At 39.0% G+C, this 23885-nt stretch overlaps 1 protein-coding gene across 6 annotated transcripts in view; it reads left to right on the forward strand.

Moving 5' to 3' along the window:
• Nucleotides 1-23885, forward strand: part of plch1 (phospholipase C, eta 1) — a 73967-nt gene that overhangs the window by 36856 nt on the left and 13226 nt on the right. For all 6 annotated transcript variants that reach the window (XM_008425058.2, XM_008425059.2, XM_008425062.2 and 3 more), the window contains 10 exons: nucleotides 447-690; nucleotides 1445-1574; nucleotides 5851-6021; nucleotides 6509-6602; nucleotides 10165-10368; nucleotides 10801-10921; nucleotides 13511-13682; nucleotides 17990-18097; nucleotides 21979-22134; nucleotides 22889-22951. In XM_008425058.2, the coding sequence (XP_008423280.1) occupies nucleotides 447-690; nucleotides 1445-1574; nucleotides 5851-6021; nucleotides 6509-6602; nucleotides 10165-10368; nucleotides 10801-10921; nucleotides 13511-13682; nucleotides 17990-18097; nucleotides 21979-22134; nucleotides 22889-22951 (1463 nt within the window). The remainder of the gene's footprint in view (nucleotides 1-446; nucleotides 691-1444; nucleotides 1575-5850; nucleotides 6022-6508; nucleotides 6603-10164; nucleotides 10369-10800; nucleotides 10922-13510; nucleotides 13683-17989; nucleotides 18098-21978; nucleotides 22135-22888; nucleotides 22952-23885) is intronic.

Genomic DNA, 23885 nt, shown 5'->3' on the forward strand with positions numbered 1-23885 from the left:
TTATTACATAAATCTAAGTTCGTAATTGTTTCAAGAATTCTGGGGCCAAAAATGATTTCCAACAGAGAGACAGTTTCGGGTGGGTGAGGAGAAATCTGTCCTCTTCACCTTTATACATCCGCATCTTCTGCACAGTTCACACCATCCCTGATCCATGTTGCCAATGACAACACGACCGATATGGTAATACATTTTTGCTTATTTTGGAATGACTCAGAACAGTCTTTTGGCTTCAGAAAATTGCTTTTAAAATGAGATGCAAAAACAATTATAAAAACTCACGACAAGGGCTGATAGAGGTTTATTCGTGTTTCGTAATTATGAAAGGTTTTATGATTCTGAAATGAGAATTCGTGTGCACTTCAACACTAGAGCATTTTAGCAGCGAGAGAAAAATGAAAATATTTATTTGGTAATTATTTGTTCTTCCTCTGTTTTCTATTTAGTCACCATAGATTCCCTCTACAAGGTGACGGAGGGCGGTCAGTCGGATATCTTCCACCGGCATGCGGACGGGAACTTCGATCAGGCTTGCTGCTTTACGGTTTACCATGGAAACCACATGGAGTCCCTTGACCTGGTGACGTCGAATGCAGAGGAGGCCAGAACCTGGATCACGGGCCTCCGCTACCTGATGGCCGGGATCAGTGACGAGGACTCATTGGCCAAGCGACAACGCACACACGACCAATATCCTTCCGACTGAATCCCTGCTGTTTCTTTTTCTTGTCACAACCAATTTACATCCATCCATCCATCCATTTTCTTGCACCCTTTTTTCCTCAGTGGGGTCGGGAGGCCCATCTCCAGCCAACGTTTCGGGCGAGAGGCGGGGTACACCCTGGACAGGTCGCCAGTCTGTCGCAGGGCAACACAGAGACACACAGGACACACAACCATGCACACACACATTCACACTTAGGGGCAATTTGGAGAGGCCAATTAACCTGACAGTCATGTTTTTGGACTGTGGGAGGAAACCGGAGTACCCGGAAAAAACCCACGCACGCACAGGGAGAACATGCAAACTCCATGCAGAAAGACCCCAGGCCGGGAATCAAACCCAGAACCTTCTTGCTGCAAGGCAACAGCTCTACCAACTGCGCCACTGTGCAGCCCTTTACAACCAATTTACAGAAAAGTGGAAATAAAAAACATTCTAGGTCAATATCATTTTATTGACAGGTCCCTGTCTGCTGATTGGAAAGCGTGCAATCTTTTTGTCAAAATCGCTTCGCCGTGGCGTGATGCGAATTATTCTTTCGGCTCACGCAAAAACCGAGGCATATCGTATGGCTCCGTATAATGTATCTCCGTCTGAGCTTTCATTTTAGTCTGAGTGTTTTGTCTCAGTGGATAAACTCCCTGCACGTCTAAAGCGGGGAGATATTTAAAACTGCGCAGACAGACCTCATGTCCGGCTTCCTTAACGTGCGTGTTTCATGTGGATGAAGCAGACGTTCGAAGAAGCGGACAAAAACGGAGATGGCCTTCTGAACATCGACGAAATCTACCAGCTTCTTCACAAGCTGAATGTTAATTTGCCACGCAGGAAGGTCAAGCAAATGTTTCAGGTGAGAAAACAACACTGACTCCATGCTGCCGATGCAGTTTATTCCCACGTGCTCACAGAAATGTGCCTGAAATAATAAAAGAAGATAAATGATTACAATTTTAAGACCAAAGTTTCAGTAAGTGAAGTCGACCATTCTGTTGACCTAAAACGTTCCTACTTTCTACCACATTCTGGGGATTGGAGTGCAAGTTGATCATTTGAATTGATAGCTTTGAGTTGTAATTGGATTTTGATAGCTAGGTTGTAGATTTTAAAAACTCTTTTTTTATTTCATATCTTGGCTTGTCTTGTTTTTTTAAAATATTTTTTGTAAAGAAGAAGCAGAAAAGCAGTTGTAGTAAAAGAGTCTCAAAATCAAGGGATGTGATGGCAGAAGAATTTACTCAAACACCTGCACACAGACAGTGGCGCAACTACACATTATTTAGGTGGATGCGAAAACATAAATCGGCGCCCCCCATCATCCCCCCCCAACCCCCACGGGAAGGAACGTCAGGGTGAAGGAGCGACACTCGCCCCCCCCCAGGCAACGATACGTGAAGGGTAAAACTCGCTACATTTGCCTCGTTTTGTGCGCGAGGTGAAGGAGCGTAAAGCCCCCTCCAGACTGGGTTTTTTGCGCCCCCTCTGGTGCTGCGCCCCTATGCGTTGCATACCCTGCATACCCACTTTTTGCGCCACTGCACACAGATTAGATTGATTCCCAAGTTTTTTGGGGTACAAGTTTTGCAGAATGAATTCAGATGGGAAGTTCTAAAAGATAAATGCCGTAATCCTAAAATCTTTCTTTCACAACAATTTTAGCAAAACTAGTTTAGCTAACAGTTCCCCCAAAGGTTCTACAAAAGCGGTCAGCTGCAGATTGGTGAAACGTAGTTCAGTGAGTCTCATTTGCATTTTTATCTGAAAGAGGCAATTGTCAAAGACTGAGCAGGAATCACCCAAAATTTAATCTCAGTTGCCATTTCATGAACAGTGTGACAGGCTGAGATAAATGTAAATAAATGAATGGGGGGGGGGGGGGTCATCGAGGCGACCGACAGTACTGAGCAAACCAGAGGAGTGTGTGTCAGACTGTGTGTCCTGGATTCTTCTGTTAATGATAAACGGGAGCAGGTGTGACAGGCGGCTGCACAGGTAAAGCCGAACGACAAGCAGTCAGCAGGGAAGCCACGGTCATTTCTAATTATATGCATATTTATTTGGCAATGGTCTCACCTCAACATGGAAAATATATATAGCTTAGCTTACGCGATGATAAGCAGGTGGTTAAAAGTGGGTGTGCTCTCATAAGGGCTGACGAAACGAAGACCACAAAACCCTCTGATTCGAAACAGACGGTCGTATTTCAACAGAAAGTTTGGGAAACTGATACAAAGTCTCAGTCAGAGGATAATACAACAAACAAAGGTTCTATAATTCATTGGCTCAGGGAGGCCCAATGAGATCTCTTTCCACTAATTTTAAATATTTAGTTGAAAACCATAAATTGTCTTCCTTCCATGTCCCAATTTTGCACTACTTTGTGCTGACCCATCACAAAAAATGGATTGTACTCTGTGCTTATGCTGAATGTGTGTCGAAAGGTTTGACGCATGAGAAAACCAATGCAAGGTGCTGTTGTGTTTTTCAACCTAAAATCAAGTTATTCTTAAAATTCATAAAACATTTTTGTCAGGATCACAATGTGTCTTTTAGTAATCAAGGGGTTTCTCTCAATCTTTAATATACAATATAGTTACGTTTTACATTTGGCGCCATAATTAAAAATACCCAAAGTCACTTTCTAAACTCTTCCATTTTCTATTACCATTATTCAGTCGACAGAGTAGGTGACATGCTTTCCCCCCCTTTATCCCAGTTTAAAATAACCCAGTAAAATAACTCACTTTTTGGATTGTGACCAACCTGAGAAAGTTGCTGCTTTATTTTCTCCAGTTTATGCTGTGATAGACAGTACCATTGCCATTTTAACAGCTTGTGCAGCCTAAAATACCTAAAATCTGTTTACTTTCTGTCGACACATTCCAAGTCCACCGGACTGATTTATCCTGCTGCTTGCTTTGTATTTAGATTCTGTGTGTGTGCGCGTGTGTGTGTTATGGGAGCATGAGGGAAGGGATATGTGGTGCTGTTAGATTAGTTGTGGAGTCGAATGGACCAAGCAACATACAGCTAATATCAGACCCTGAAAAGATGCAGCAAGACGGGGGGAGTAAAATCAGCAGAATGGATCAATGTTTAGAGAAATGTAGGCTTAGAAAAGAAAAAAATAATCATTTGTATTGGGGATTTGTTGGTGTTGAATCGCTGGTACATTTTGCCTGATTTAGCGAAATCAAGTGACAGGGTAGCCACTGGCTCTCAGCCATTCATTTTCATACTTTTCTGAAAAATTTCAGAGATCAGCTCACACCATCTTTCTCTCATCACTGCTATTATTATGAGTGAGCTACAGATATGAATCGCGGTACTATCGGAGACGAGAAATTGCTCTCTCACACGCTTCAAACGATTTTCGGATCGCTTTTACGGATCCTGAACGGGAAGCAGTTGTTCGGACTGCTTTTTTCAGAAAAAGTGACTGCTTCAAACAGATAGAATTCTGTCTCTCCCTCACATGACAGTTGGCTGACAGTTGGCAGAGAGCCAAGCTTCTCTTTAGAACTACAATGACTGAAGGTTAGAACTACAACATGGCGGAACACTCAGTGTTCTCACTCAGTTTTAAGATTAGTCTTAATCAGTGACAGTGGCATGTGAGGTATCCCTAACATCTTGTCTTACATTGACTTCCTCCATTCAGTGCTAAACACATCAAATAAATAAGAAAAAATCCTAAAATCCTATTTTAGGGAAAAGGCTACTTCTAGTGCACTGCTAAGGCTAATGCTAAGACTAATGCTAAGGCTAATAATAGCACTAATTAGCAATTAGCAGCCAGCCAGCCAGCCAGCCAGCCAGCCAGCCAGCCAACCAACCAACCAACCAACCAACCAACCAACCAACCAACCAACCAACCAACCAACCAACCAACCAACCAACCNCCAACCAACCAACCAACCAACCAACCAACCAACCAACCAACCAACCAACCAACCAACCAACCAACAAAACAAACAAAACAAACACATTTTATTTGAATAGCACATTTCAGCAGCAAGGCATTTCAAGGTGCTTTACATAATTAAAGAAAAAATAAAAACAGCATGTGACATTCAATAAACAGTAAGAGAGATTTTGAAAAAAAAAAAAAAAAAAAAGATAATGACAAAACCAATGACAAAAAAAAAAGACAAATTTTCACTTTTCATAAAAACATAACTGCACAATTCTTGTTGAGTAGTACTTATTGTAAGTTAAGTAGTATTTCAAAAGAGCAGAAGAAATCTTATGTTTTTTTAAACAATTAGCATTTTGGCTAATTTTAGCTTATACACTAATTTTAAGATATTGAATGGAGTAAGTCCATGTTACTCAACATGCTTGTGACTCTCCTCATGCCATTGACTACATTGTAGCTTACTTTAGCATTGATGCTAATTTTCAGCATCAGAACGCTGGGTTAAACCAACGAGCACACTTTGGCAGGCCCCGATTAAATTTTGACACAATAAATTACCAAAAAATAAAATAAATAAAATAGAAACAAGCTGACTACAATAACAAATTTCAGCACATAAACTGAGCACAATGCATTTGCTCCAAGAATAAAGAAAGTCTAAGTTCTTGTCTTTTCAACTGAACAATATTTCATTTATTTATTTTTTGTTTTAATCTTTTTTGTGTTATTTTTCTTTTCTATGATGGTGCTGTTGTCGGTTTTGTTGAGGAGGGCAGGGGGTTTGTGCTTCTTGTGGCACTTTAGACATTAAATCCTCTGTGCCCGACTGTCAGAATGAATCAACTTAATTTTTCATTTGACTAAATTGTGGTGACACCGACTTTATGTTTACTCGTTCCTCGTGAGAAGGGAATCGTATTTGCTTTGTGGAGCCACGCAAACCGGCGGATGAGTCGAACCATGACACACAGACGCTCATTTGTATTACAAAATAAAAAAAAAACAAAAAAAAAAAACATTGCATTGGATAGATGACTGGTGAAGCTTTGATTTTGAAGCCAAGAACTTAACATGTTCTGTAGGAAAGCAGTTTTTTTATTTAACATTTAAACACCAACAGGAACTCTTTCTTTCGTATCGATAAGCAATGAAGGTTTTATGTAGGTAAAACAGTGTAAAATAAAAGAAATCACCTTTTCTCTCTGCTCAGGAAGCAGACACCGACGATCATCAGGGCACGCTGACGTACGAGGAGTTTTCCGTCTTCTACAAGATGATGTCTCTGAGACGGGACTTGTTCCTGCTCATGATGGCGTACAGCGACAGGAAGGACCACCTGACTGTGGAGGAGCTCGCCAACTTCCTGCGCAATGAGCAGAAGGCGAGTAAATAAACCTGGCGGAAGTTTCTCTCCATGTAAAAACACTTTCCCTTCAGTCAGCCTCTTTAATTTAAAATGTTACCACGGAGAAAAAGGCTTAATTTATGTTATTACGACATAAGTAATTCCTCATTTGATGTATCACAACTAAACTGACTTGTTTTGCTGGAGCTCTTGACTTGTTTCTGATTTATAATCAGTCATTTTGTTGTATTTAATTGTCCCCAAGATCTACGATAATCCACATAAATTCTGTAAGCTAATTATTTCACCTTTCTATTGACCAAATGTCATATTATTATAGTCACTATTATTAAAATTAGAAGAAAAATTGGCATTATTTTTACATTTCTGGATTTTTATACTGTATATTTGCATAATTTTTTTCTCTGTCAACACTTGTAAGAAATGTATGTGTCACTTGCTGTATTTTAGTAAGTAACCATGTTTTTTGTTGCCTTTTTTTTTGTCCAATTTATTTATGTAGATGACCAACGTGACGTCAGAGTATGTTGCAGAAATTTTCGACAAGTTTGAAGTATCAGATGAGAACAAACAAAGAGGCGTTTTGGGGATAGAAGGTAACGTTCTTGTTAGTTCTTCCCTTTCCAAAGCATCTTTGGTGAATTTACATCCAGCAGATGATTTCCTCTCATCCTGTTGTTTGTTATGGCTTTACTGTATAAGGCTATTTGTTAGTGAGCATCAAAATGACTAAATATTTCTTTGAACCTATTTTAAGTGGTGAAAGCCATGCAGAATGACATCCGAGAATACAGAAAACTTCTCTTCAAAACTAAAGACAGTTAGGACATTATGAAATGAGCAGTATACCATATTACTTAAAAAAGAAAACAATTGTTTAGTCTTAAAACGTAAAGACATATTGGTAACACTTTATTTAACAGCATGTTAAATAAAGTGTTTAACATGTTGTTAAACACTTTATTTTTAAAGTGTTTAAAAATAAACATACAGACAATCACACTGTCATGTCATGTTTATGACACTGTCATAAACATGATGTAACATCTGTCATGAAAATAAAGAACTCTTTATGAATGTTTATGACAGTTGTCATAAAGAGTCATTCAGTAAATAATGACACTTTTAATGCAAAAATGTTCTAAAAGTTGCCTTGAAAGTCCATTAAAAGTAACAACATTTTATTAAAATGTCATTATTTTCAAAATAATGCAAAGTTGGCATTTTTAATGGACTTTTAACTTTACATTAAAAGTGTCATTATTTACCGAATGACACTTCATGACAACTGTCATAAACATTCATGAAGATCTCTAGATGTTTATAACAGGTGTTATATCACGTTTGACAGTGTCATGTCAGTCTTATTCACATCCTGTCAAATAAAGTGTTACTGATATGCTTCCTGTTGTAAAAATACAGAAAAATAAAAACACAAAAAGGCAATTGTTTGTTCATTTGATTTAGTCATAATGTGACACAAACTGAACTGAACATTTTTCCCAGCATGACCATTTTACTTAGAGTGATGGAGCTTCATTTAATGACATTTCTTAAACTATATCAGGTGCTAATGGGAGTTTAGTCAAAAACTCTGGCTGATGTGAGAAGAATAAGAACAGCTCAAGAGTTTTTAGGCTGAATGTTGGGCTTAAATTAACTTTACGGAAAAAAAAGATAAAAATCAACAGATTTGAAGTACAACATGTTGTGAGTAATGATTATTTCTAATACATGCATGCAACTGTTTGTGGCATGCATGTATTAGAAATACATGCATGCCACATTTGAATTTAAATGTTCAAATAAATGAACATTTAAATTATAAAACAATGTATTGAGCTGCACTTGTATATTTGTGTTCTAGACTTTTTGACGAATGGAAACACATAAAAACACTTTCAAACTAATTGGTAAAATATAGAGTTTTATCCCTGATAATCTCCTTTCATGAAAGGCGGGGGGAATAGATGTCTATAATATTAAAAATATAAATTATTGCAACCTAATTAAGTGGCTGAAAGGTGGCCTTGAAGAGGAAAGAGAGGAAGGGAAGGGCACCTGTTCTGGGAAAACTGTCTGATTAAAATATGAGGCTTGTGGAAAATAGAAAATGAGACATTGTTGGGGGTAAGAAGGGGAAAGCACTAATCTTTTGTCACTAAAAAATGAACGCATACTGCGACTGTCTACTTGGTCAGACTATGATGTCTTCCATTCAGCCTGGAAATGTATCAATTTTCATATTGACTGAGCTTTTATTTTACAGAAGCAGTCACAAAGGTTTACATGAATTAGCGAATGTAATGTTCATATATAAACTGACTCCCACTACCAAAACCAGTGCCGCCTACCTCATTTTATAAACCGTATGTAAATTCTCCTTCCTTTTAAATTTTACCTCCTGAAGCTATTTTCTCGTTATCACTTTGCTTGATTAACGTTTTTTTTAAGTTAAAAGATTTTTTTTCTTCATTCTCACTCCTCATTATGTCTTGATCTCACAATGTTATTGTGCTTTCTTTCTCTATGAAGCACAAATAGATTTGTTGTGTCTCATAAAACAGGGGCCAACGTCCTGCAACTTTTAGACGTTTCCATGGTGATGTTTTTACTTGTGCGTTGAAGCAGAGACACCCGGTCCTTGAAGCCTGGATTTGACGTAGAACATTGAGATGATAGTCAGTTCAATATCTAATTTTATGTGATTCACATTTTGCACAAATGTGTCATTTAGATGCTAATGATTAAAAAAAGTGTGAATTAATAAAAAGAAAAAAAAACACATCTTTTTTGCCAGCCGAAGGAGCTACATGCTAATTATTCTAAGATTTTGCATAAATCAAACAACGAAATGACAAATCGATGGTGTTTTGCACTCAGAAGTGTAAAAGTCAGCTTCTTTGAGATGATACGAATGATAATTTTTCAACAAAACACTCTGTGTGTTCTGAACCGAAATCCGAGCACAAAGGTTGAGGCTGTGACCAACTACCGAAACCGTAGCAAAGTTTTTAAACACCTTACGATCGTTCAGAGTGACTGCTGGTGATTGATATGGAGATTCTGCAAATAATTACATAGTAGACTAATCAAAAAAAAAAAGTAGAGATTCAGTGAATAGAAACGCACGAGATATGAAAGAGCAGTGTTCAGCAGTCAGCTTCAGATTTCATTTGCAAATTTCACAACAATTTTATAAATCATGATCTCTCTGCAGGTGAAAACCCTCAAACAAATATATCCAAACAAATTAGTTTTTCAAAACCATATCAAATGGATATCTTTGAACTTTTCTATAGATGTAAAGCTTATAATAAAGGATAAAGGTCAAGCTTTTACAAAAAGAAGGTGTTTTTTATATAAGGGCTGTTGCACATAATGTATATATAACTTCTCAGCATGTTCTTTGGATTCAATAAGAGCTCTTCTTTCTTAGAGTTGTTATCATTTTTTGTGAGGAAATGGGAACACCCTGTCACTCTGTGCAGCAAAAGCAAAGAACAACCCTGAAGAAGAAGCAGAAACTTCTTCTTTTAGCTTTTTAAACTTTTCAACTTTTGAATTCCGAATGCAGGGTAGTGAAAAAAACCTATTTTAAACAAATTACAGTAAGCTTTAGCAAAATTTCACATCTTTCCATGATTTACATTTCAACATAGTTGAATCTCCAAAACATGAGTTTAAGATGCTGACATGTCTTCCAGATCTCAATTCAAAGTGACCAAGTCCATGAAAGAACTGCCTCTCATCCATTTATTTACATTTTATCCTGCTGCTAATGTCTGAATATGAGTGTGGCGCTTACTGCCACCCAAATATTTCCTCCTGTTGCAGCTCTTGTCTGCTTTTGATCTGTCTGATGATGCTGCTTGTTCGTTAAGCCGAGCTCAACACCATCGGAAGTGGTGGGATAAACAGTGCCACGGGGAATCGTCTTGTGTGAATAATAAGTGTGTTTACCGCATTTCGCTATCTCATAGTTCTTTGGAGTTTATCGCCTGGCAAACACATTGGCAGACAGACAATCACCACGTTAAGCATGACACATAAAAGCCCTTTTTTTTGTGGACGAGGGGAAGCGTCGGACTCGGTAGATGCAGATGGCGCATGGTCTGGTGCGATTCCAAGCCGATTTATCTTCTTTTGTTCCTCCAGGCTTCACGAGTTTCATGCGCAGCCCGACGTGTGACATCTTCAACCCTTTGCATCACGAGGTGAACCAGGACATGGAGCAGCCGCTGTGCAACTACTTCATCGCCTCCTCTCACAACACGTACCTGACCGGAGACCAGCTCCTCTCGCACTCCAAGACGGACATGTACGCCTGGGTGCTGCAGTCCGGCTGCCGCTGTGTGGAAGGTGCGCTCGCGTCTGCGTTCGTACCGAAAAAGAAAAAGAAGAAAGAAAAAAAAAACGTCTAGTGGAAATTCTGTGTTATGTTAATAATGGCTCAGTCAGGATATCATTTCTGCCATCTCACTTGTCATCCTGTCATGGCTCAGACGGAGCAGCACCATCGTTTATGCTATTAGTGACACTCTGGGTTTCTCTTAGTATGACTAATCAATATGTCTGCTGTGAAAATAGACTATTGCAATCCGTGTTTTTTTTTCCCTTGACTGCTTATTGTTACGACAAATTCTGTCATTTAAAACAAAAGTGTTAGTTCTGTTTTATTGATTGCTGTCAAGAATCTTTTTTTTATGTCTAGGATGTTCCCTGCTATTTAAAAAACTAAAAATAAATACTATTTCTGCCCAAGACTAATTTATTTTATGTCGTTTTCCACAGTTGATTGTTGGGATGGACCCGACGGAGAGCCGATGGTGCAGCACGGATACACCCTGACGTCCAAAATAACATTCAAGTCCGTTATAGAGACCATCAACAAATACGCCTTTATAAACAACCAGTAAGTCAGAGCTGCATGTCGCTAGGAAGAAAGGAAGTTTGTGGGCACAAACTTGTTTGCAACACTCACTACAAAAAATATTTTCATGTATGGAAATATGCAATTGCAAAACTACACTTTTAATTAACCGAGATCAGCGCAGCAAATGTTTTAAAGTGCGGGATTTTTAATAAAAAATTTAAAAAAGTGTTCCACTTCTAATCAGCTTTTCTGACAGCCTCGTCACAAACAACATGGCTGCTTGTGATGAGGTTGTCTGACAGATTCTGATGGTGTCAGAGACAGGAAGGCGGTCAGCCCTCTGAAAAACTCAGCTTAAGGTTTATGCAGGTAAACAACCTGATGCCACGCTTTCTGTCATGCAAGACCGACTTGTTTTACGCAAACATATCTAACCACGAAATTATAGAAATAAATAAAATACAAAAGCTATAAAAAAAAAAAAACTTTTTTTTTTTCCAGGAACTGTGATTCTGGGAGTAATTAGCACCTATAAGTGAACCATCTGCTAAGCGGAGTGTCGTCTGGCTCCCCGAGGAGCAGCTGATTGTCTCTTTGGGGCCCGACGGTACCTAAACAAAGTTGTGACTGATGCGGTTTCGTGCTGCCATATTGGCCCACTTTCACTACTCACAGCTTCTCATCTTGGCAGTGGCTGAGTTATAAAGATGTTTATTTAATTCAAGTACAGGCACTGTTTCAACTTAATTATGCCAAACGTTGCTGTCTCATCCTGCCGACTGTTGGAAATATAAAATTAGATTAAAGTCAAGTGTCCTAATTAAAGTTGTGCAGACGTAACAAGCAATTAACGCATGCTAGTATTTTAAAAATATAGTGAGGTGCTTTTTTGTCAATTCGTCAAAAGCAGAAGAATTACAAAAAAGACATTACATTTCTTAAGTGCATCTTTTTTTTGGTGATTTTTTTTATGTTGCCGTCTGAACTGCAAGCTAAATTGCTAAAGTCTGGTTGCAGCTTGTTGTTTGTTAGCCTATTAATCTATTTATTTACCTTTACATGCTGGGCTGTGTATAAACACACACAAAAAATAGTTTTTGACAGTTTTAAATAAATTTTCCATAAAGCTACATACATGGAAAAAAATCAGGTTACATGCAAAAATCTATATTTAATCAAAATGTTTCAAATCCTCTAATATTTAACATGCATAATTGCTGCCTTTGTCAAATACTTAAGCCTTCTGAATTAAAATAATGCAAATAATACAGAATTTATAATTCTGTAGTATTTTTTTTTATCTTATGCCCTATGCTCTTTTCTTTTGCCAAACTTGCTGCTGTGTTGATAATATGCTACAAATTTACAAGTGGTAGAACAAAAAGCTAAAACTACAAAAACATGTATTTGTATAATATGGGTTTAAAAGCTGTCTTTTTCCTAAAGAGTTTACTCAGAATAACACAATACTCTTTTTTTTTAAGCCACTCTGAACTTTTATCTTCCAAAACGTAATTACTCTGAACCCTGAATCTGCCCTGGGTTGTTTGTTGTGGGTTTTTCCCATGTTGGAGCTGTTCATATAAATTACCTGTTTATACAAATTATCCACTCAAGATAAGGTCATCTGACCTGCTCCTTCCTGGTTGACCGCAGCAGATGGTTGCCAAGCGGGAGAAAGGAACGTAAGAGATTCACTTTGCAAAAGTTCTCAACCTTAAAACTTATCAAATTTTCACAACAGCTTAATTCTGACTTGTTTAAAGTGTTAAACATAATGTAAAGTACCTCCACCGGTTACATTTCTATTTCTTTTTTTACACTAGTGGATGAGAAGACGGGGGATGCGCAGGTTAAAGAATGGTCCCAACATTATTTTATAAAGTACTTTTTTAAGAATATGTTTGTTCATCTCTGACTCTCCAAAGACAACACACACCTTTGCTAATTAGAAAAAATGTCTGCAATTCTCATGAACTCACGCCTTATTAATTTCCAATCTGTCATAATACTGACAGATTAGTAAACTCAACACACTTTGCTTTATCGTCATCTCCCTCGTTTCTGTCCTGCTTTCTGTTTCCACCAGAAGACAAGAAGACAAAGCTGATATTTTATCCTCATGCTGTTGTGATTAGTAGCCTCAGGGCAACATTTCACTGCAAAAAAACAAAAAATCTTACCAAGTATTTTTGTCTCGCTTCAAGTGCAGATAGCCCAGTACTCTTAAAACAAGACAAAGCTAGCTTACAAGCAACTTTTCAGCAAACTATCACATCTTGTTTTAGGTCAATAATTTCTGAAAATAGATATCAAGTAAAAGGACGATTAGATTTTTCCACCTATGGATAAAGAATGTCTTGTTATAGGAGGAAAAAATCTGAGCTACTTTACAGTTTTGTGGAAAAGGTAGATTGAATGTTTCCTTGGTGATGTAAGTGACACTCGGAGACATTACTACATTTACAAACACACATGAAAATACCATAGAAGAAGAAAAGGTGGATTGCAACAAGGATGAAAAATCAAACTGGGAGTTTTTGTTTTCCCTGTTCTTCTGATAAGTATTCAGGTATTTTTTGGTGGTTTTGAGCAAACTTTCTCTCTCTTTTTTTATCCTTCTTTCAGATATCCGGTGATTCTGTCCATCGAGAACCACTGCAGCATCCAGCAGCAGAAGAAGATTGCCGAGTACCTGCGGGAAATCTTTGCAGACAAGCTGGATGTGGGAGAGGTGCTGAGCAGAGACTCTAAGATGCTGCCCAGTCCGCACAGCCTGCAAGGGAAGATCCTCATCAAAGTAAGGACACATCAGTGGACACTTAATGGCGGGACGGACTGGGCATCTGTGTTTTTCATTTTTAAAAGCCACAAAACGGGAGGAGGACTTATTACTCACCTTTTCTACTTCCACCCTCCCTCTGGTTCCTTCCACTCAATGTGGAGAATAAAGAGGAAGCACTCATTAGCTGTCGATATATATATTTTTTTTACCTAATGTGCGTTACCAAGGGTAGGGGGAGAGTGATCAGAACTGCATGGCCACTAATTACTTCCTGTGAAGAGGATGAGGAGAAGGAAAAGTGAGAGGAAAGTAGGTCATTTTATTAATCATAAATGGGACGGAGGGGAAGTGGAAGTTTCTGGCATAAATTAACTCGGCGACAGACTGCTGGCTTAAATATTTTGTATCATATACAGTGCAAACAGCGGCTAATTGGTGACTCATTTGGGGTTGTCACGTAATTTTTTTATTTTATTTTATTTTTTTCAAATACTACCAATTTTAGCAATGGAACAAAAGTAAATCAGTTTTATATTAAAGATAGAATGTGTAATAAAACTTAACTAAATCTTTTTGTACCCATATTAGAAATTTTCTTTTAAATTAAGAGGCACGAAAAGCCGAATTTCAGGCTAATTTTTCCTAAAACACAAAAGTTGTCACGAGTTTCATCGAAGCAAAACAATAAAGAAGGAAAAGTGACACTGAAAAGTCGGTGCAGGTTGTTGACGAGTTTTTATGATGTTTGTGCTCAATGTTTTCACAAATATGAGAAGTTGCACTAAAACTCTGTGTGTTAAGACTTTTTCATTTGTAATTCTGAAGAATGCTGATGCTAATTAATCCTCCTTAGTTGCCTGGTGTTTGTAATAAGTTTTAAAAAGACACAATGCTGCGTAAAATTATAAAGGCGTCCCTCTATTCTTTTTACTTTACCACGATCAAAGACTCAGACTTTGAAGTGATTCTTTTAAAGTCGTCTTAAGCGTTATTCAAGTCTTCTGAAGGGTTTTGCGTCGTTAAAGTTTACAGTTTTCCCGCTCCAGCACTTAACTCAAGCAAAAGTATTCACAAAGATATTTGGCACCTTACAAATTTCCCGTATCTTTACTGTTTTGTCACATTCTCATGTTGCGTATTATTTTCAAATTCTGATACCAGAGAACGACTACCTGAGCAAAAGAAAGCAAACAAATATGTTTTGATTTCACTTATCAAGTGAAAAAAAAGCAATCCAAACAACCAAGACAGGAGGCTGCTGCAGCCAACACTATTTAATTTTCTCTGGGAGTGTCTTTATAAAGGGTGTGAATGTTAAACTGTGTGGAATAAACACGGGTTCATTATGTCGACGCTCAAAGTCTTTGCATTAAATTATCACAATTTACAAAATCATGCAAAGTTGGCACTTTTAATTGACTTTTAATGCAACTTTTAGAGCAACTTTGCATTAAAAGTGTCATTATTTACCAAATGACACTTCATGACAACTGTCATAAACATTCATAAAGACTTCTTCATGTTCATGACAGATGTTATGTCATGTTTATGAGAGTGTCATGTCAGTCTTATGCACACCCCTTCAAATAAAGTGTTACCAATAAATTATGTCTTTATACAGCCTACTGGTGACAAAGTGCCTAAAAATGTACTTTAAAATGGTAAGTTTTTACTGTTATGGAGAGACGTTGTTTCATCCTTTGGGTTTTGGAGCCTAGCTCTGTTTGAAAGGTCGACGCATCTAAGCTTAGTGGCTGAACAAGCAAACATCCATCCATCCATCCATCCATCCATCCATCCATCCATCCATCCATCCATCCATCCATCCATCCATCCATCCATCCATCCATCCATCCANTCTCCAGCTAACGTTCCAGGCGAGAGGCGGGGGTCACCCTGGACAGGTCGCCAGTCTGTCGCAGGGCAACACAGAGACACACAGGACAAACAACCATGCACACACGCACTCACATCTAGGGACAATTTAGTCAGACCAATTAACCTGACAGTCATGTTTTTGTACTGTGAGAGGAAACCGGAGAACCCGGAGAAAGAACAAGCAAACATGTTTTTGAAAATAGTGAGGTACTGACCAGAAATTGTTTAAAAAGTAGGTAAAACGACTTTCAGAAAGCCTGAAGAAACATTGACTCAGAGTGCATACCTAGTCTGAGAAAAAAGGGACCAGAAACTCTCAAGCGACAATTCTTGAAGTTTAATTTTATTTTGTTTGTCTCATAAAAACATACAAAAAGTTGATAAAAGTTAAATCTGCAAGTGAAATCTTTTGAACTCTAGATTAAATTTTTACACCAAATTAAGTGTTTTTTATTTTTATTTTTAATTTTTTTTACATTTAACATTGAAGGTTTTCCTATTTATTACATTACCGTAAAACAGAAAGCTTGTACAGGGGCTTAAAGCTGAACGTACAGTCTGCCTTACCTGACCTGACAACATTACTGAGAGGAGCACACCGGCTGGGAAGCGGCGTAGGTCCATCTGTATGTTTATTTGAACGAATTGTCATGTCTGAGCCTCACATGCTTATCTTTCGTTAGCACCTGCCGCGCTCTGAACCAGACAGGTGCTCAGGAAGAGCAGCGGTGCGTCGGTGCATTTGACATACCTGCACTCGAAGTTAGCCGAGCGCCCTTAGGAAAATAAATCGGACGTTGCTTCGGTGGCATCAAACGTCACATCTAGATTACTGAAGGCTTCCAACAATTATTAGATTATCAAATAAACAGTCTTTGTTGTGCGAAGACGGTCTGTATTGTTGGATTCCTGGTTTGTTCGCTTCAGGTCAGATGTCTTTAAAAAAAAAAAAAGAGCGATATTGATTTTTATTAAACTTTTTTTACTGCTGCCCTTCTTTCCTCTCCTCCTTTCTGCCTCTCGTTGGCCTGTGGGCCAGCAGAGCCGGGATGGGATGGCACAGCAGTGCAGAAAGAGATATTTAATAAAAAGGTTTTTGAACCATCACACATAGAAAGCAGGGTGATAGACTGCTTGTGCCAGCGGTGGAAGCGGAGGGCGGCGGTGCCTGGCCGGGAGGGCGGGTAAATGTACCGCAGGAAGCTTTAAGCCTCCAGTTTTTATTAGGAGAAGATGCTTGGAAAATCCTGACTCCCACTCACACTTTGAGAATGGCTCACTAATGGGCTTTCAGTGCGTCCAAATAGCTTCTTAGGGAGTTTCACGGGGATTCTGCAGATGTTTGTGTTTTCCTGAGTAAGAGATACAGTATGTGCCCTCTGGAGTGCCTAAATGTGGCAGAATTTGTTTTCGCTATGGCTGGAAATTCAGATAAAAGACCATCAGGAACAATAAGGTTGCCTAGTGTACAGTGCTGTGAGAAAGTATTTGCTCCTTTACAGGTGTTGCATTTTTTGTCACTCCTAAATATTATCTTTGATGGTTATATGAGGTAGATGATCTCTGAAAAATATCAACCTCCTCTGCGTCTTCCTCTGTGGCCCTAATGCCCATCTGCAGAGATAAACCACTTGGTCAGAAATAACCAATCAGAGCCAGGAGGAGGGTCTTAGCGCTGTCTACGCACTGCTAGGCAACGGCGAGCTCCCTACATTCAGAACCTGTCCTGAATGCTCAGTCTCGTTAGCATAACCACCGATGACGGTTTTCCTGTAATGGTAATTTGTTTCTTCGCCATCCCATCAGCACATTGTTCAGCACGTACACGAGCATGACTGACAGCGCCAAGAGGTTCCTGCTGGCTCTGATTGGTTGTTTCTGACCGAAACACAAACAAGAGCTTGATTTTTTTTTTTCCCACAGATTATATGCCTCTCATAATACTGTCATGGCACTGTGACAGTTTTAACAAATAATAATAATAAAAAAGCATATTTTTTATGAAAGTTACATAATGCAGCTTTAACCACAAAGCTCATCGTTGAACAATAGGAGAGCTCCAAGACAAAACAACAGCGTTGAAAAACAAGCTGCATTTTCCCAAAAATACCTTTGGAAAACTTTTCGTTAAACACCCAGAGATAAAACCAAGACTTTTTGGAAGATCCTGTTCCATCTGATGTAAAACTAAAACAGCTTTTAAGTATCGGAGTACCATATACTGACAGCAAAACATGACAGTGGTGGGAAAAGCGTAGATTCCCTCCGCCCTGCACGTAACACAGAATTGTTGGGCTTTTATTTTTAAACCATCCCCGAGGTTCGACCTGCGTGGGCTTCTGCATGTAAACAGAACACTGAAGGGAGGGACCGCGCTGCCCTCGGCGTGGAACATCCGACGATCAAACAAGTGCGTTTTTCTCTTTTTCTTTCCCTCCGTCCAGGGGAAGCGCCTGCCTGCCTATTTGTCTGCAGACGCCGAGGAGGGGGAGGTGTCTGACGATGACAGCGCTGACGAAATCGAAGAGGACTTCAAACTCAAAAGCAGCAATGTAAGCTGCAGGAATGTGGCTGTGTGTCTTATGTGTTAAGCAAGCATGACTTTTATTCAGTCCTAAAACGTCGTGGCAGAGAGATTCTCAAACATGTCAGCCATGCAAATGTGAGACTTGAATCTCCGTTAATCTTTTATTTATAAGACTAATCTTAAACTAATCTGTCAGTCATTGGAAAAACTTAATGAGCTGCTTCACGGCTTTGCGCATCTGCAACATTAGCTCAGTTTTAATTTAATTTAATAGATTGTGTTATTAGATATCCCCTTTCATTTCAGTTTAGTTTTCATTTTGATGAATGCGTGATGTGTGGCAGTGCGGCTGAGGCCGAACTAGAACACGGAGTTCTGATTTCAGCATTGTTGAAGTTTTACTCTACATTTTATTCCTTTAGTTTCGTGTAAAGTGACAAAACAAAGACAGGCAGCAGATTTTACATGAATCTGCTCAGCACAGAGAGTCTCCAGCAGATGTGTTGAAATCCACAGTAAAACCATACTCTGGTGTAAAACAGAGCAAACTTCATCGCTACAGATTTAACTTTAGATTTGTGTAGAAGTATTTAATCAAAAAACAGAATGTGCATAATTGGCAGGCATTTAAGACAAATGGAGACCGATGGATCTTTTTAATTTATTAAGATTTAAAGACTCATTTATCAAAAAAACCAACAAATTAGAAATGCAAACAGATCATCTAGTATTTGAATATATAAACGTAGAAAGCTATACATTTGTAGATCCCAACCATCCTGGTCACTTAAAACAGAATCCTCTGTTACATCAAAATAAATTAAAATCTGCATTTGGTTTATCAGTCTGCTTTTTTTCACTTCGTGTTTCTCGGCCAACAAATGGATCCACATTTTTCAACCCTGCACAGGCAACAAAACCGAGGTTAGTTAATGTGATCTTGATGATGCTGCAGTGGAGATAACGACTTCAGTAATCGGCCAGCGATGTTTGTGGTAATTATTGTCAGCAATGTTTTAGGATAACCAAAGCTTAATGATACAAGTAGAAAAAAAAAAAGAAAGTGAAAACTGAAGGAGCGTTTTCATTTCTCTTTTGAATTCGACATGAGGTTTTACACCTGCGTGACTAACATCGCTGACATTTTCACCACAAGTCAGATTCACGCGGATCGCTCACTCGCTGAGCGCACGCCGTTTTCACATTCATCCTTAGTCATCATGGTGTGTTGATATTGTCTGGCACTGCGGTGCCAGGAACATCATTTCCAAATTTAAAATGGGGTGAAAGCACTGGTCTTATTCTCCAGTTTGGTTTTGTGAGCATAGAGTCGTTTCTCTTTATTAAGCTGGCGGCGCGGTGCCGCAGATGCCACAGCAGATGATCATCACCATTTTGAAAGGGATGTTGGCAGGTTACTGGGAGTTTCTGCTCATTACACCAGTACGCTTCCACAGCAGTGACTTGCTAGCACTGCACCAACAGACTGACGTGCCTTTGTTGTGGAAAAGAAACTATTTCACCAAGCACTGTCAGGTGAAATCACTCAATCAGGTTTTTTCATATGTCGTGCACAATACAGAGAGCTTGTAGGACAATCAATAATGAAGGTCTGGGTAAAAAGCAAGGATAAGGAATTAAAAACAAGGTCTGGTTCTGATCCAGCTGAAGAAAACAACTTCCAACCTTGTACATGTAACCCAAATAGTTATTTTGGTGAGAGTTCACAAGCATTTAATATAACATGATGAGCAGATGATAACTTGTAGTAATTTATTTTCCACCACACCCTTTATGTAAAAGAGACAGAAGGAGTGTGGAGAGAATGTATTTTGTTTTATTGCTGATGATTAGCATGCCACTGTCGTCTGACATTTAGTGCTAAATGAAATGAAGGAGAGACAAAGAAACAGAGGTACTACCACAGATGCAGACGTCTAATTGCAGGTCGTCATGCTGCAGAATGACAGAGTGCTACCCATCCTCTGGGTAATTTATTCTTTGCCTTTGGACTCGCAGTCAAAAGTGAAAATTTTAGTGCTTTTGTCTCTTAGGCATTTCCTAGTTTTAAAAAAGAGATTATAAAGCCCTTCGACTTTTCACATTTTGCCACAATGCAACCATATACTTCCAATTTCTTTTATTCAAATTTTCTTTTCCACAGAGACGTTAGGTTTGCACTTGTCTTTGGCTTTCTTTTCTCTATTACTCTTACATAAACTCTAACACTCCACATCACCTGAAAATTCTGAGGAAACTTTTCTTCAGAGGGAATAAGAAAACTAATCGGAGTTTGTGGAAACATGGGTTGAGATGGAAAGAAGAAGAAGAAAAAAACAGGGCAATCTGGAAGAAACCTTGATTCAGGCTACCAGACTCTGGAGCGGTCCACCGTCTCACAACCAGGAGCATCAAATCTGTATTCATGTGTCAGAGTGACACAGTTAATGTCTGGATCTGACTTCAATTGAGAGAGTCCTTCACAAGACTTGGAAAATTGCTCTTCACGGATGTTCTTCATCTAATTGGACTGAAACTTCATTTAGTTTCCATAGAACAAGTGGCAAATAAAATATCTGTATCTGTGTATCCATTGACCAAAAAGATTGTGCAAATTGGAATTACAAAAATTAATTCGCTAAATGGACACACTCCAGTTTCAAAACAACTCATGTTTTTGATGAAAAGTTCTTTTGGACTAGGATGATTTGGTTTTTCAGCCGAATCGACATTTGTGTATTTTACAAAACTGCAATGGAAACACTTTTTTACGCAGTTTGCAAACAGCAGCATCGCCCTTATTTGTCGCCACTGGCCTTCATGGAAAATGAGCAGCTGGCTCCACCAGAGGCCTCACAGCATCATCAACAGCTCAGTTTGTCGGCTCTTCTGTAAAATATCAGACTACAGTTTCCACAAAACGTTGCATCTGCTCCCAAATATAAAGGGCACTCTAAGTGTTACCATCCATGGTTTTTAATGACTTATCGTGTGAGCAGGCTTATTCATGTGTGATTTGAATTGCATTTCTTATTTAATGGAAACATCACAATTGCAAAATTGTGTTTTTTTAAAAAACATTATCAGAATATAGAAAAGCACAGTTACTGTCTAGATGTGCAAAGCTGGAAGAGACATACCCCAAAGGATTGGCAGCTGGTACTGCAACAGCAGGCAAGGCGAGTTAAAATAAGCCAGCGTACGCCAGATTTTAACCCTTTCATGCATGAATTATGATCGTTTGTGTTTTTCCTTTTTTTTATTTCCTTAAGGCATAAAACAAATAATTTTTGTAAAAAAATCTTAATTTTATTTTATTTTTTTAGGTGATCAATTGTAATTTTCTCCAAATACAAAGTTATTTGAAAAATACATCAGTAGTATTGTTCTTTAGGGGTTATCTGATGTCACAATATTTTTTTCTACCCACAAGAGTTGTCTACAGTAGAAGGAGGGACCGGGTCGGTTGGCATCCTTTTTTGTCTGTCAGCCATATTGGATTTAACAAAAATAATTTCTTGCATTTTCAGCTGATGGCTAGTAGATGATAGTGTATTTTATGATGCATTAGTGTCCATTTTAGTGGTCTGTGTGCATTTATAACATAAAAATCCACAAGAAGCAAAAAAAAAAAGGCTTTTAGATAGCTGTCCACTGTAGTGACCGCTATGCATGAAAGGGTTAAAGTGTGTATTTGTTTAAAAATACTGTGTATAATTTCCTTTCACCAAGTTCATCAGTCACATACATTCCTCGGTAAAACCATGAAAGATTGTGGTTGTAATCTGTCAAAATGTGAAAAGGACATTTTTGCCAGCAGTCAGAAACCTCCTTTCAGGCCTGGCTCTTTGAAATTCGTTTCAGTTTGCCATCTGTCTCGAAAACTGAGCTCTCCCTTCCTCTTAGGGCAACGGCAATCACCAAGTGGAGTCTCACATCAGAAAGAAACTGGATTCTCTTCTGAAGGAGTCTCGGATCGTGGACAAGGAGGACACCGACAGCTTCAGCATCCGAGCTCTGCTCCGAGCCACGCACCAGGGCCTTCAGAAGAACCTGCGCCAGGTACGCCCCGCTCCGCACAGCCCACCCAAAGGCAAGCGAGGCGGTTTCCGGGAGCCGCACTCGCGGAGGAGAAACCCTTCGTCAACATGTGAAGAGAACGAAGCGAAGAGGAGGGGAGTAAAAGTAGGTCATCGTGTTAGTCACGGAGGAGGATTCGGGGAGTAAAGGAGCAGACCAGCTCCTGCCTGGTCAAAACGTACACGGCGAACAGATCGCAGAGCTCCTCCGCACGGTTTACGCATCTTCATCCGAAGCATGTCAAAACGGGAAGAGAGTGAAGACGGTCTATAAAAAAAAAGAAAAACTCTGAAATGTTGCTTAATATTTCATTTTGTCGCTCGCGTCTTGTCTTATTTTTAGAGATTCTCGGTTTCCCGCCTGCCGTCTCGGCGCGGTGGGTGTAAGTGCATCAGGGTTTCCTATCCGCTCTAATGTAGTCCTACATCGGCGGTGATCCCCTTCACCTCATTCTGTCTCTGAGGCTTTTTCTCTCCAAGTGTTTCTAGCTGGTTTGTTTTTGCAGCTCTCGCCCACTGGCTCTCTTCAGCTGTATGATGTTTTATTGAGTGCCGTTTGTTGCGCCTACTTCAGCTCCGAGGCTTTAGGCTTTAGAAGACTCTCTAGGTGCTAATGTGTTCGGTGTTTCACTACCTAATGAAACCCAGATATGAATACAAACAAAAAAAATGCTTGTTGAGGTAGAAAAGGAGGCCCTGAATATCTTTTCTGCTTTTTCTTCTTCTTCTTTGTTCAGAGCTCAAAAGGAGTTCTGAAGAAATCCCAAAGCAGATCCCTTATCACAACACTGAAACAGAAGGTAAGACACAGGAAGACGGGCTTTCTCCGTTTTTTAAAAATTTTATTTATTTATTTTTTATTTTTTCTTCTTTTTATGTGTTTGTGGAGAGGTTCATTCAAATTTAGTTTAGCTGGAGAGAAGCAGGAATATTTTGCTTGTGTTCATCGAAAAACATCGACATAATTGGTTGGTTGGGTTATAGTAGTTTGGTTCTATCGCAGTACAGTTTACTGATGTTTAATGTTTCATCCTTTTAAAAGTTTTCATTTCCTAGGAAACTTTGAAGACATTATTCTTTTTTGCCTTACATTTGTTTTTTAGTTTTTCCTCTCTTCCTTCTGTTCTCCCAACGTTACACATCACTTTTCTTCTCTCATCCCTGCCTGCTTGTGTAATATTTCCTTTCACTCGAAATGCACTTCGTCATATTACTCCTTGATTCACTTCCTGCTTCCTTCCTTTCCTTTATTTTTCCTTTATTTTTTACATGCTTTCTTTGCGTCCTTGTGTCCTCCCATCTCTCCTTCAATGCGTCTTCAGTTTTGTCCTTCCTCGATTCATTACTCTCTTTATTCCTGCCGTAATTCCTCACATGTACCATTCTGTCATTTGTAACTTCTTCCTTATTCCTTCCAATTTTCCTTTTCTCATCTTTCCTTGTGTCCTTTACTTCCTTTGTTGCGCCATGCCTCTCTTCCTTCTTACTTTCTATCTTTTTTTTCTCGTTTATTAAAGTCTCCTCCTTCCCTCCGTCTGTCCATCTCTTTGTCCCCTTCCCTTCTTTTTGTCATCCCGTCTTCCTCTCTGTCTCTTCCCCTCCTTTTTTAGCTTTCTCTTGTATGATTGTGCTCCACTTCTGTCTTTTCTACTCCTTCCTTCCTTCCTTCCTTCCTTCCTTCCTTCCTTCCTTCCTTCCTTCCTTCCTTCCTTCCTTCCTTCCTTCCTTCCTTCC

The sequence above is a fragment of the Poecilia reticulata genome, linkage group LG13 (assembly GCF_000633615.1).
Source record: "Poecilia reticulata strain Guanapo linkage group LG13, Guppy_female_1.0+MT, whole genome shotgun sequence".
Taxonomy (NCBI): Eukaryota; Metazoa; Chordata; class Actinopteri; order Cyprinodontiformes; family Poeciliidae; genus Poecilia; species Poecilia reticulata.